Source organism: Thamnophis sirtalis, unplaced genomic scaffold (assembly GCF_051295495.1).
Source record: "Thamnophis sirtalis isolate CommonGarterSnake01/CBP01778 unplaced genomic scaffold, rThaSir2_p1.2 scaffold_17, whole genome shotgun sequence".
Classification (NCBI taxonomy): Eukaryota; Metazoa; Chordata; class Lepidosauria; order Squamata; family Natricidae; genus Thamnophis; species Thamnophis sirtalis.
In genome coordinates, this window is record NW_028261397.1 from 3,817,792 (window position 1) to 3,831,674 (window position 13,883).

General features: G+C 46.0%; 1 protein-coding gene across 1 annotated transcript in view; it reads left to right on the top strand.

Annotated features, from left to right (window-relative positions):
• ULK2 (unc-51 like autophagy activating kinase 2) overlaps positions 1–13,883 on the top strand; it is a 146,717-nt gene that overhangs the window by 51,134 nt on the left and 81,700 nt on the right. The window contains exons 5-7 of the mRNA XM_087702817.1: positions 1,053–1,089; positions 7,646–7,819; positions 12,142–12,215. Of these exons, the coding sequence (XP_087558943.1) occupies positions 1,053–1,089; positions 7,646–7,819; positions 12,142–12,215 (285 nt within the window). The remainder of the gene's footprint in view (positions 1–1,052; positions 1,090–7,645; positions 7,820–12,141; positions 12,216–13,883) is intronic.

Below are 13,883 nucleotides of genomic sequence, written 5' to 3' on the forward strand. Positions count from 1 at the left end.
CCTTAGGGAAAAGGGCGGCATATAAATCCCAATAAACCTTCAAACCTTCAAACCTTAGCATGGAGAAGCAGCCATGCGTGTCCTTTCAGACAACCCCTGACACGCAAGCGTCCCATTGTCTTTTTCTAATTTCCAGCATCTCTTGTCATTTTGCTGGGTTATGTCTGGCGTTTAGAACCATGATTTATATTTAAGATCACACGCGTTAATGCAGTGTGCCGGTAACTTCATTATTCTGAAAATAAAATCAAGAGAAAGAGCTTTAGGCAAGCAAGGAAACCAGTCTGGCTGCCTTGGGTGTTCTTGAACCTCTTGTCTGAAATGGTATAGATTTTCCTGCCTAAGCAGGGGTTGGACTAGAAGACCTCCAAGGTCCCTTCCAACTCTGTTATTCTGCTCTGTTCTATTCCAGTTTTCTTTTCTGTTCTATTCCAGTTTTCTTTTCTGTTCTATTCTATGTTTCTGTTTCTATTCCATTCCATTCATTCTATTGTTCTATTCTATTCTGTTTTTTCTATTCTCTATATTTTCTATTCCATTCTATTCCGCTCATTCTATTATTCTATTCTCTGTATCTTCCGTCCCATTCCATTCCATTCATTCTATTATTCTATTCTATTCTACTCTCTATATTTTTTATTCTATTCTATTCCATTCATTCTATTATTCTATTCCATTCCATTCTATTTTCCATTCTATTCTATTCCATTCCGTTCCATTCATTCTATTATTCTATTCTTTTCTATTCTGTTCATCCTATTGTTCTGTTCTGTTCTTACATTTTCTATTCCATTCCGTTCTACTGCGTTCTGTTCTGTTCTATTAACCATTCAGTGTATATTTTATTTTGATTTTATTGGTCACATTTTGCAACCACCCATCTCCCTCGCAGAAGGACTCCGGGTACTGGGCAATCAAATATTAAAACATCAAAACAGTATATAAAATTTAAAGTTAATGGGATGTGCTAAAGCGGTTTTAGGTCAAATAGACGAAGCTCGTAGCCTTCATCTCTTCTGATACTGGTCCTTCCTTCCTCTTCTCTTTCACAGTATTGCAACGGTGGAGACCTAGCAGATTACTTGCAAGGTAACAGTTTCCTACTCTGCCTTCAGCCCTTTAACAGGAGAAATTTCCTGATGGTGGGAACCATTAATCCGTGGAATGACTTGCCTCCAGAAGTTGTGGGTGCTCAGGTTTTTAGAAAAGGGATTGGACAACCACTTGTCTGAAATAGCATAAGGTTTCCTGCTTGAGTAGGGGGTTGGAATAGAAGACCTCCATGGTCCCTTCCAACTCTGTTATTTCGTTATTCTTTAGGGGTCCCCTTTTGCTTGTTTATAGCAGAGGATATTCTGCTCTTGATGTTTTTAGCATGCTCCTCTCAAACTACCGCTAGAAGAAGTATTTTGAACTCGGGAATGAGCTGTGGGGTCCTTGTTGCTCTCTGAGCTCCGTTGTTTGTTTGGAGACATTTCACAACCCAACTAGGTAACAACATCAGTGCTAGAAGGGAGAGTGGGGTTACTTTCTGTTTATATACAACTGGCTTGCCCTGTCAGAGTTGATGGGAGTGTTTTGGTGGTTCCTTCATTAGGCTGTGGTTTACTGTTCGTTTGCCTATCTGAGTTGGTAATTCCTTTGTTGAGAGCCAACCCTTCTAGCACTGATGATGTCACCTAGTTGGGTCTTGAAATGTCTGGGAGAAAACACCCAAGCTCAGAGGGTACCAGTGATTCCTGATCCCAGACCTACCAAAAGGAATGAAGTTAAATGTCAGGGTTCCCATGGACTTGCGGGTGTGGGGGCAAGATCTTGAACTTTCAACTGGGTGGGGAAAACCAGGAAGCTTTCAGATTCAGGTTTAGCAGTAGACTTTAGCAGTAGACTTATATACCGCTTCATAGGCCTTTCAGGCCTCTCTAAGCGGTTTACAGAGAGTCAGCATATTGCCCCCAACAATCTGGGTCCTCATTTCACCCACCTCGGAAGGATGGAAGGCTGAGTCAACCCTGAGCCGGTGAGATTTGAACCGCTGAACTGCTGATCTAGCAGTAGCCTGCAGTGCTGCATTTAACCACTGCGCCACCTTGGCTCTTGTGGTTAGTGTCAGGGTTCCAAATAGCATCCAAAAGTAAATCAGAATCCAAGGCAAAGTATTCCTCAACATTCCAATTCATTAAAGAGAGCCATGTTGGCACATCTGAGAAAACCCGAATCTGAAAGCTTCCTGGTTTTCCCCACCCAGTTGAAAGTTCAAGATCTTGCCATCCCCACACCCACAAATCCATCACATGGTCCAATCATCCACTGCCATGCTGGCAGTTCCACTCATCCAGTTCTAGTCAGGTGCAAAGACAAAGGATGACCTTGGCTTTCGAGAAAGAATGTTGTTATGGCTACCTATCATCTAACTCCATACAATCCCTCCTCCCATTTTCCCACAATAGAAAATGCACAGCAGAATAATAGAAAGTGTGGCAGGCCTGAGATCCTAAAGAAAAGATGGCTGCAGGCCTGACATTAAATTTCCCTACAGTCCATGTTTTATCTAAATAAATCTGTCAAATCTGGAGCAGAAAGTAAAACACTATCCTCCCTCTTGTAGCGCTTGTCCTCAACTTACAGCTACAATCAAGCCCAACATTTCTGCCGCTAAGCAAGGCAGATAGCGAGTTCTGCCCCATTTTACCACCTTTCTTGCCACGGTTGCTAAGAGAATCGCTGCCGTTATTAGATTAGCCACACGGTTCTTAAGTGAACCTGGCTTCCCAGTTGACTTTGCTTATCCGAAGGTCGCAAAAGGAGGTCACGTGGCCCTGGGACCCTGCAACCGTCATAAATACGAGCCAGGTTCCAAATGTCTGTATTTTGATCATGTGACCATCAGGATGCTGCAGTGGTCAAGAGAAAAATACCATATTTTTCAGAGTATAAGACGCACCAAGGTTTTGAAGAGGCAAATTAAAACAAATATTTTGCACTCTGCAAACCTCCCAAAAAGGGCCCGGTTTTTTTGTTATTGTTGTTGTTTTGTTTTTGTCAAAAAAGGGGCATGTATAGCCTTTAGGAGGCTTATAAAGTGCTCCTAGGGGCTGGGGGGGGGTGCAATTGAGCAAAAAAACAGCCCATTTTACTCATTTCTGCCCTCCCCAGCTCCCCTCTGAAAGCCTCCTAAAAGCTATGCATGGCCATTTTTGCGAAGGGGGCGGGGTTTCAGGAGGTCAAAAATGCTGTATTCAGTGTATAAGACGCACCCAGTTTTTCAGGCTCTTTTTTTGAGAGAAAAAGGTCCGTCTTATATTCTGAAAAATACGGTAGTCATAAACAGGGGTGGGTTTCAGCCGGTTTGGGCGAACCGGATGCTAATTTTACATCCGCCAAACCAGTAGTCGCAAGGACTGGCTGGCCCCGCCACTCCCAGGAGTCTCCATGCGGCCCGTTTTGGATGCCAGGTAAGTGCAGGGCCTGTGTGAAGGGTCAGGGAGGGCGTACAATGGGCCTCGGGGAAGTTCCGGAAGGCCACAACGGGCCAGAGCTTAGGGGAGGCCATTTTCACCCATTCAGAGGGTCTAGGAAAGCCTCCGGAGCCTGGGGAGGGTGAAAATGCCCCCCCCCCCCAGCCATGCTGCTGGAGGCCGAGTAGGCCACGCCCACCCAGCAACCGGGCAGAGGTTGCTAAAATTTTTGAATCCCACCCCTACTCATAAGTCACTTATTTCAGTGCTGTCATAACTTCAAACAGTCACTAAACGAATAGTTCTAAGTCAGGGACGACCTGTAGTTGGTCCTGAGCGATATCTGCCCTTGTTTTGATTTCCAGAGACATTTCCTGTAGGATCTGGAGCAGGAGGGGGGGGGGTGTCATACTTCTGTGGAAAGGAGTTGTGTTTTTTTTTCCCCTCCAGAGGATTTGGAGACTAAGGAGAAATACTTTTAAGGCTCTAGTGAGCTGTAAAGTTCAAGGTAGCTATTTTGGGACTTTGAGCATCATTGCACAGCTGTTGTGGGAAGGTGCAAGTGATGTTTTGTGCCCTTCAGAAGTCAGCGTGGCCTTCTGGGGACAGCGGGAAGCAGGGTGTCGGACTACAAAATCCTGGCCCGATACAGGTAGTCCTCGAGTTAAGACCACATTTAAGCCAGTGGTGGGAATCCAAATCTTTTCCTACCAGTTCTATGAGAGAGAGCGCTTTGCGCGCGACACTCAAAAACCACCCTCGGTGTCAGCGCTGGTGAGTTGTTTTTTTAGCTCAGCTGAGGTGCAGCAATTCACTCTGCCGCGCGAATCAGCTGAGCTAAAAAACAAGGGAACGGCGGGAGTGGGAAGGCGGAACCTACCAGAGGTGCTATTGGCTGGTTCTTCGAACTACTCAAAATTCCCGCTACCGGTTCACCTGAATACAACCTCTGAATTGAGCCCAAAATTTCGGGTTGCTAAGGGCAACGTTGGTTCAAGGCAATTTTTGCCCTGCTGGATGACCTTTCGAGTTGTTACGTGAATCACTGAAGTCGTTAAGTGGGTTCACACGGTTGTGAAGTGAAACTGGCTTCTCGGTTGACCTTTTTATTTATTTATTTACCATATTTTTCGGTGTATAAGACGCACCAAGATTTTGAAGAGGGTTTTTTTTTTTAAGTTTTTGAACTCTGCAGGCCCCCCAAATCCTTTGCACACCTCATTATTTTGTGAAAAATAGGGCATGCAGAGAGTTTGAGAGGGCTGCAAAGTGCTCCTGGGGGCTGGGGGTGGCCAAAAATGACCCAAAAAGGGCCCGTTTTTTGCCAAAAACGGCATGCATAGCCTTTGCACACCTGTTTTTTTTTGTGTGAAAATCGGGGCATGCAGAGAGTTTGAGAGGGCTACAAAGTGCTCCTGGGGGCTGGCGGGGGAGAAAAACGAGCAAAAAACACCCCATTTTTTGCAAAAACCGGCCCGTTTTTTTGCAAAAACCAGGATATGCATAGGCTTTGGGAGGTGCTTAGAGTAATACACGCAATAATACACAAGCACACAGTCGATACAAACTCAAGGTAAATCACTCCAAACTCGATTGAAGAAAATACGACCAGCAACAGAGTGGTCAACGCCTGGAATGCTCTACCGGACTCTGTTGTTACATCCTCAAACCCTCCACAGCTTCAACCTTAAACTGCCTACTATGGACCTCACCCCATTCCTAAGAGGTCCGTAAAGGAGGCCGCGCATAAGCGCACCAGCGTATCTCCTGTCCCTGTCCTCCTGTCCTCATTTATTTGTACCCATTTCTTTCTTTTTTTTAAACTTTTTTTTTAATTGAAAGTTTTGGGGGAAAAAACTTTTACAAATGTTTACTTCCCTCCCCACCCCAACCCCTCCTCCCCCCAGCCTTCTGCCCCCCCCCCCCCCGGCTTCCCAGAACCAATACAGGGTATAAATCTTTAACAAAAATATTCTAACATAAACTTTAAAAAAAAAGTTAATATCATCTTTCATTTGAGCTTATTTGTTATTTATACCCAGTTATTTGTACCCATTTCTGTGTAAATGTGTTTTTTTATTTTCCATTTTCATTTTCGTACAGTCACGTATATACTGTGCATAACCGGGGCCATATAACATTAAACAATAAACACAGCCATTCCTCTTGTCAACAAACCCCCCCAAAATAAAGACCCAATGTACCTCTTTGACCCTCCATACACCTCTTTCTTCCGCCCCCCTCCAACTTTCCATCTTCCCTCCATTCTTCCCCTCTATCCTACTTCCCCTCCCCCTCTACCACTCCCCTCTCCCGGTACACTCCCTCCCTTCTCACCCTCCCTCCCGTCCTCTCTCCCACCCTCTCTACCCCTCTTTCTTCTGTCCCTCTACTTCTCCCTTCGGTGTATTTCTACTACCTATTAATATATTCAGCTTGTCCTATTTTTACAGTGGAATTATAGAGCAACAGTATACAAGTGCAATCACGTTACTTTAAAATCTAACACATACTGTATATCCCCCCCTCCCCCCTAACACCCCCCCTCCCTTCCCCCCCCAGACTTCCCAGAGCCCGTACACGGTATAGGTTTTTAACAAATACAGTCTAAAATATATTAAGACAAAGGAAATCTTATGCATGTATAGGGTCTCCTGCTTGAGCAGGGGGTTGGACTAGACGACCCCCCAAAGTCCCTTCCCATTCTAAAGTGATTGATTGAACAGTGATTCGCTTAACAACAGTGGCAAGAAAGGTCGTAACAAAACTCACTGAACAAATGTCTCCCTGAACAACATAAAATTTGGGCTCAGTTGTAGTTGTAAGTCGAGGGGCTACTCGTATTTGTTGCTCGATAAAGCCTGTGGCTCTCCAGATTTACAGGATCTGACTCCCATTTCCGTTGTTTCTTGCTGTTATTCAGCATAGAAGTCAAAGTCCATCACATCAGCCAGACGGGCCTTCAAAGTCTAAACATCTCTGGCCGTGGCTGCCTGATAAACTGCATGCTTTAAGGCGTGGTCAGGCGAGAAAGATCTGGTCCACATACGAAGGTTCAATTAAGCTGATTTATTACTAAAATTCTCTGTGCAGAAATCTCCGCAACTAAAGGTTGGAGAAGCAGATTGAATGGAGAAGCCAAATTCACTTAACAGCCGTGCTCCTGACTTGACAACTGCAGTGATTGACTTAACAGTGTGGCAGGAAAAGGTCCTTAAAAAAGACAAAAGGGGTAGAAATTAGAGGATTAACAATTGCTAATATGTATAAGTAAATAATGTAAGAATTTTATTACGTATAAGCAAACATTAGTATTATTACTGCCATTATGATTACTATTATCACTACTAGTAATTTATTAATATCTTGTATAAGTAAATTGGTCTAGACCAGTGTTTCTCAACCTTGGCAACTTGAAGATGTCCGGACTTCAACTCCCAGAATTCCCCAGCCAGCGAATGCTGGCTGGGGAATTCTGGGAGTTGAAGTCCGGACATCTTCAAGTTGCCAAGGTTGAGAAACACTGGTCTGGCTGGGGAATTCTGGGAGTTGAAGTCCGGACATCTTCAAGTTGCCAAGGTTGAGAAACACTGGTCTAGTTAATACACTGTTTAATAAGCATTTATGTATTTTAAAGAAGAAAAATGTATTTTTTTTAAAGGTCCCAAAATAGAGCAAAATTTACTTTACAACTGTCTTGCTTGGCAGCATAAATTATGGGATCAATTATGTTCGTAAGTGGAGAAATACTGTATCAAGAAGAATCCAGCCAGAGCGCAATCTTTTGAAATGCTTGTATTTAAAGCTATCTGTGGGCTATGGCCCACTACAGGGCCACGGGCTAATCGCCACCAGGCCACGTGAGTGACTGGCCAGGGCACGTGCCTCCACGCAAGCCTCAGCGCCGGCGCTCACGGCCATACTGAGGCTCATTGCAAGCACTTCAGCTATACTCGCACGAATCTCGCTGCAAACGACGTGGGGGCTTGCACGCACATGCACTTGCCCCTCCTACACAATTATCCCCCCCCCACTCCGGCCACTGACCCGAAAAGGTTGGAGAAAACTCTTGATTTAGAGGTCTTGATCCCACCCTTCCCTTAACAGCCCACCTGCATTTATGAAGCGCTGGAAATGCTGAAGGCGTTAAAGAAATAATCCTACCCTACTTCCGCCCCTTCTCCCAGCCAAAGGAACGCTCAGCGAGGATACCATCCGGGTCTTCCTGCAGCAGATCGCGGCTGCCATGCGTGTCCTCCACGGCAAAGGCATCATCCACAGGGACCTCAAGCCGCAGAACATCCTGCTGTCGTACGCCAGTCGCAGGAAGTCGAACGTCAGCGGAATACGCGTCAAGATAGGCAAGTGAAGGAAGGAAGGAAGAAGAAAGAGAAGAAAGGGGGGAAGGAAGGAGGGAGGGAAGCAAGGAGGGACGGAAGGAGAGAAGAAAGGAGGGAAGGAAGGAGAGAAGAAAGGGAAGGAAGGAGGGAATGTAGGAGAGAAGGAAGGGGGGAAGGTAGGAGGAAAGGAAGGGGGAAAGGAAGGAGAGGAGGAGAGAAGAAAGGAGGGAAGGAGGAGGGAAGGAGAGAAGAAAGGGGGAGGGAAGGAAGGAGAGTAGGAGAGAAGAAAGGAGGCAAGGGGAGAAGAAAGGGGGAGGGAAGGAAGGAGAGTAGGAGAGAAGAAAGGGGGAGGGAAGGAAGGAGGGAGGGAAGCAAGGAAGGAGAGAAGGAGAGAAGAAAGGAGGGAAGGAGAGAAGAAAGGGGGAGGGAAGGAAGGGGGAAAGGAAGGAGAGAAGGAGAGAAGAAAGGGAAGGAGGAGGGAAGGAGAGAAGAAAGGGGGAGGGAAGGAAGGGGGAAAGGAAGGAGAGGAGGAGAGAAGAAAGGGGGAGGGAAGGAAGGAGAGGAGGAGAGAAGAAAGGAGGGAAGGAAGGAAGAAGAAGTAGGAATGTTGTAAGATAAGATGGAGTTATGGGATGGTAAGAAAGTAATCTCAAGTATATTGTCAACTGTAGGGGAAAAAATTGTTATAAATACATATTATTAATAACAGTTATGAGATCATATAATTGTGAATGTATATATGCAGTTAATAAAATTTAAAAAAAAAAGATAGGCAAGTGAGCGCCGATTGCCCAGCACGGACTCCTCATAGAACAGGGGTGTCAAACTCAAGGCTTGGGGTGCTTAGGTCTGGCCCATGGGGCTGCCACAGACGCCCCCCCAACACAAGTGACGTTGAGCTGGCCGCGCTCACCCCGCCCCTCCCCCCAAGGTCAAACGCAACCCTGATGCAGCCCTCGATGAAATTGAGTTTGACACGCCTGTTGTAGAATGAGCAGCTCCTCCTCAAAGTTTTACTTTGAAAGACCACAGAGGGCTCCTCAGCCCTGCCAACGTTTAAACCTCTAAATGCAAACGATGCTTGGCTCCATTTGTTGAGGAAGGTGTAATTTTATTAGAAGTCAAGTGTAGCGCAGTAATGCAAAGCCAGAACTGGACCATCGCGCGTGCCAAAATCCCGAAGTTCAACTTCCCCCTTCCGTAACTGCCTCCCATCCCTGACACTCCATCCCCAATCAGGTTCAAGCAAGTAGTTTTCAGGATGGCCACTTCAAGCTGCTGCCTGCTTTCTTCTCCCAGCTGTGCGGACCTTGAAGCGGTGTCTCAGGGAGATAACAGTAGTTACTTTCGCTTTCCCCCAAGCATTCCCACCCTCCCCTTCCACATCTATTTGCACTACTTGGGTGACTCCGAGGACACAAATGAACCTCCAAGTGGCCTCGACAGCTCTCTAAAAAGATCGCAAATGACCAGCTGTCTGCAGGGAGTATAAATCCTACTGTCCCCCACCCTCCAGTCAGAGCTGAAGAAGCTTCTTGGATGAGAAGCGAAACGTCTTCAAAGAAAAACAAGAAAGTCCAGTTGCCTCTGGAACAACTTAACAGTTCGCCACAGCCAACTCGTCATGGGACAATCCAACAAATACGAAAGTTAAATTAATTTCGACGGAACCATGGCCAATAATAATAATAAAGTCAACCCCGAAATACAAGACTTGCACTAATTTCGACGGAAACGGGGTCACAAATAATAAAAGTGACCGAATGAAATGATTAATGCAGTGTTGACTTGTCCCACGGCTTGTTGTGTTGAGTTGGCTTTGGTGACTCGTCCTAGACCCCCAGGTTTCTGGATCCTTGTAAAATCATGCAAGAGATCCTTGCTCTCACAGAACCAATAGGCATCCAAATATTGTGCAAGCATTTTTGCACTATTTTGTGAATCCCAGGAGGCTCCACAAGGGCGGGGCACTCTCATGTAACTTCCAGATGGGAGAGATTCGGAAAATCCTGGGATGAACAGGGCGTGACACACTAGCGGAGTCAAAATAATCATCTTAATTTGTGACTCGCCACGCCTCCAGGGTTGGCTATCATTTCTTTAAAGATTAGCTCTGATTCCGTCTTGCAAATAGCATCCAAAACTAAATCAGAGTCCGAGGCAAAGGATTCCTCAAAGTTCCAATTTATTAAGGGAGCCACGTTGGCACATCTGGGAAAGCCCGGATCTGAAAGCGTCCCGGTTTTTCCCACCCAGTTGAAAGTTCAAGATCTTGCCCCCACACCCATCAAGTCCATCCCATGGTCCCATCTCCCACTGCCACGCTGGCAGCTTCCACCCATCCCGTTCCGGTCAGGTGCAGAGGTGCAAAGACAAAAGATGACCTTGGTTTTCTAGAAAGAATGTTGTTATGGCTACATACCATCTAACTCCATACAATCCCCACCTCCCATTTCCCCACAATAGAAAAAGCATAGTAGAAGAATAGAAAGCGTGGCAGGCCAAAGATACAAAAGGAAAGATGGTTGCAGGCCTGACATTAAAATTCTCTACAACCTTCAGCTGGCACAGTTGGGTGAATTTTCCGCACAGTCAGAATTAATGTTTCGCCTCAAGACAGATTTGAACAAGGCAGGCTCTCGTTCGCGTTCTTGAACTGCTTCCATCAATCATACACACAATTCATAGCCGGCTGGGAAATCACCTCTGCTGATTCCACACACTCTGAGCTCATCAGCTTGGGAGATGCTGGACGGAGTCATTAAGTGAAGAAGCGCTGGTATTACGGCGTTCTCTTCCACCAAAAATCAAATGTCCTTTCCTTTCTTGAAAGGGTGTTATTAAAATTATCCTAATGTAAAATGCAGATGAAAATGGAGATGGTGGAAGAATAAGAAAGGAGGAAGAGAGGTATAGGCGCAGGAGAAAAGGGGGGGGGGAAATCAGGACCAACTTCCAGGTTTTTTTCAGTGCAGTAAAGTACAAAATATAATTTCAACCTCAACTTCACCAATTTCGTCGTCATCAACTTCATCAATTTCAACCTTGACTTCACCAACTTAACAAATGCCAGCCGTTTCTATAACTATATTGATCAGTAAAACCCAGCATCAAAAGTTCGGGGGGGGGGGGTGTTCTATCACAAGCACAAAGTCCAGAAATGGTTTCCATACCAAATGTTATTTCCTGACCTATTAAGAGATGAGGGACTCAAAGCCACAGGTCTCTGGAGCTCCACATTACGCCTGCCTAGGTTCTCCTGCTTGAGCAGGGGGTTGCACTACAACAGGGGGGCCAAACTTGATTTCATTGAGGGCCACATCAAAGTTATGTTTGACCTTGGGAGGCTGGGATGGGCGTGGCCAGCTCAACGTCACCCATTGACGCTCCGTTTTTGGCCACGACTGCCTCCTGCAGCCCTCTGTCAGCAAAAATGGAGCTTGGGGAGCTGTGTGCGATGCGCTTGGGCTTCGTTTTTGACCGCGACGGCCTCCCCAGGCTCCATTTTCACTGGCGGAGGGCTGCAGGAGGTAGGTGTAGCCAAAAGTAGAGCCTGGGAGGGCCATGTGCGGCCCTCCTAAGCTCCATTTTTGCTGGCAGAGACACCGTAGGCCGGACCTTCGCTGTTTCTAGGATGACCCCGTGAGCTGGATCCGGCCTGCAGGACTTGAGTTTGACACCCCTTGTGGCCCGCCAGCAGAGCTGGCAGCAGATTCGGATAGTGAGGAGGTTGGGGAGGCCAGTCCTGGAGTCTGGGGAATGCTCGGATGAAGGCTCTGTGTCATAGGCAGAGAGGGGGCCAGAGCCGTCTGACAGTTATCAGCTGCCTTCGGAGTGAGACATCAGTGAGGCAGAAGAACAGCAGGAGCCTGTTCCCAGTGTGTGCATGCACAGAGTTGCCAGACAAAGAGAACAGCTAAAGAACAGGGGTCGACTTGGGAGGAAGGCCTCAGGTGGACAGTGAATGACCCCTCCCAGAGGAAATAAAAGAGGAGCAAAAGGGGAGTGGAGTTTGCAGGAGACCATTAGTTTGCTTAATTGGTTCGTGACTCTTTGAGACTCTGGCCAAGTTCTGCAGATATCGGCCTGTCAGTTCTCCAAGCCAGATAAGGTCTGTGACTATAAATCTTTCCTTGAAAGACTGGTGGATGTGAAGGAGTAGAATTCACGCTCAATTAATAAAAGGGTTTTTTGCCGGGACCAGCAGTTTGTTTCATGCTCTTGGGAAGCCTCAGTCAGAACACCCCTGGACCAGAAGACCTCCGAGGTCCCTTCCGACTCATTCCTTCTGTTACCGTATTAGCGGTTGAGAGCTCAACTATGATCTGTTTTTCTTTAAGCAGCTGACTTTGGATTCGCCCGTTATCTCCAGAGCAACATGATGGCAGCCACTCTCTGCGGCTCCCCGATGTATATGGTGAGTGAAGTCTTTCTTGGTTTTCTCCAGCTGGAGGTAGAGCTTTGCAGCTAGTATTTTCTGTTAAGAGGGGTTTCCCCTTGGCACAGGTCATTGGTAATTTCCACTCACTTCTGCACGACGGTTCTAGATTGGGCACATAGAAATTAAGATGAAATCCAGTTACTTATGAAAGGCCAGCTAGAGATCTCATAGCAAGGATGAGATTTGAAGTGAAGTGGTTCAAAATGCAGGCTTTGTCAGAGTTTGTTGCATAAGTTCAAATCCAGATGGACACACAGATAACAGATGCAGCAGGATTCATTCACTTCTTTATATATATAAGAATAGATGAATAAATGTACAATACCAACAGGTGATTCTTCCAAGTAAACACGAGGCAGGAGAGTTACAGGCAAACACAAGTAGCTACTTTCATTTCTGCAGACAAGACAAGACAGACTGCTAGTTTACTTCTCAGAGCAGCAAACTGCGCAAGTTTCTGTTTCAATTCTTTGCACAGCCTCTGATCTGTTTTAGCTCCCGTTGGCTGACTTTGTCGCTATGCCTATTCATTGGCTGACCTTGTTCCCATGTCTCTCCCAGTCATGAATATTTTAACAGGCTTTTATCTCTCCTTTAGTGGGCACATTCATTACTTGATTTTATTTTATTTTATTTTTATTATATTATTTTTTATTTTATTATTTAAGACCCGCCTTTTTTACTTTTAAGTAACTCAAGCTAGCGAACATGCATAATACTCCTCCCTCCTACTATTTTCCCCACAATGACCCTGTAATGTAGGTTAGGTTGAGAGAGAGGGATTGGCTAAAGTCATCCAACTGGCATTCATACCTGAGGCTGAACTAGAATTCACCATCTCCAGGTGATGGACCACAAGTTACCCAGATGCGTTTCATACCTAAGGCAGGACTAGAACTCCCAGTCTCCTGGTGATTGATCCAAAGTCACCGAGCTGGGTTTCATGCCTAAAACAGAGCTAGAACTCACTGTCTCCCGGTGATGGGCCAAAAGTCACCCAGCTGACTTACATGGCTAAGGCAGGACTAGAATTCACTGTCATGTCCAATGATGGGCCAAAAGTCACCCAGCTGACTTTCATGGCTAAGGTGAGACTAGAATTCACCATCTCTTGGTGATTGGCCCAAAGACATCCAGGCGGCTTTCATACCTAAGGTAGAACTAGAACTCACAGGTCCTCTCTTGAGGGAAGGGTGATAGGACTGCTTCCCTCTAATCCCATCTGGGTGAAAACTAGATAAGGTTGCTGGGAAGGGGCGGATGAGCAGGAGGAGGGGATGTGAATCGGGTTGTTTTGTTAAGATTGTGGGTGTCAACTCATAAAGCATTTGCATGTCTGTTATAAGTTGTCATGGTGAGGAAAGAGGGGGGAACGCATTCCACGCATACTTTGGCTAGAGTCGGATCTCAAGATTACTACAGCAGGCTTGGGAGGTGTGCACCTCGTTGGAGAATGTGATTTATGACACAGACTGAGGGGAGGGAAGAAACAGGGACAAAGTTCAGCCATATTTTGATTTGATTTTGATTTTGATTTGATTTTAACTTTATTTGTATGCCGCCCTTTTCCCTGAGGGGACTCAGGGCGGCTTACAATTCAGGGGGAGGGAAGTACAAAACAAGTTATACACATAAAGACAATAC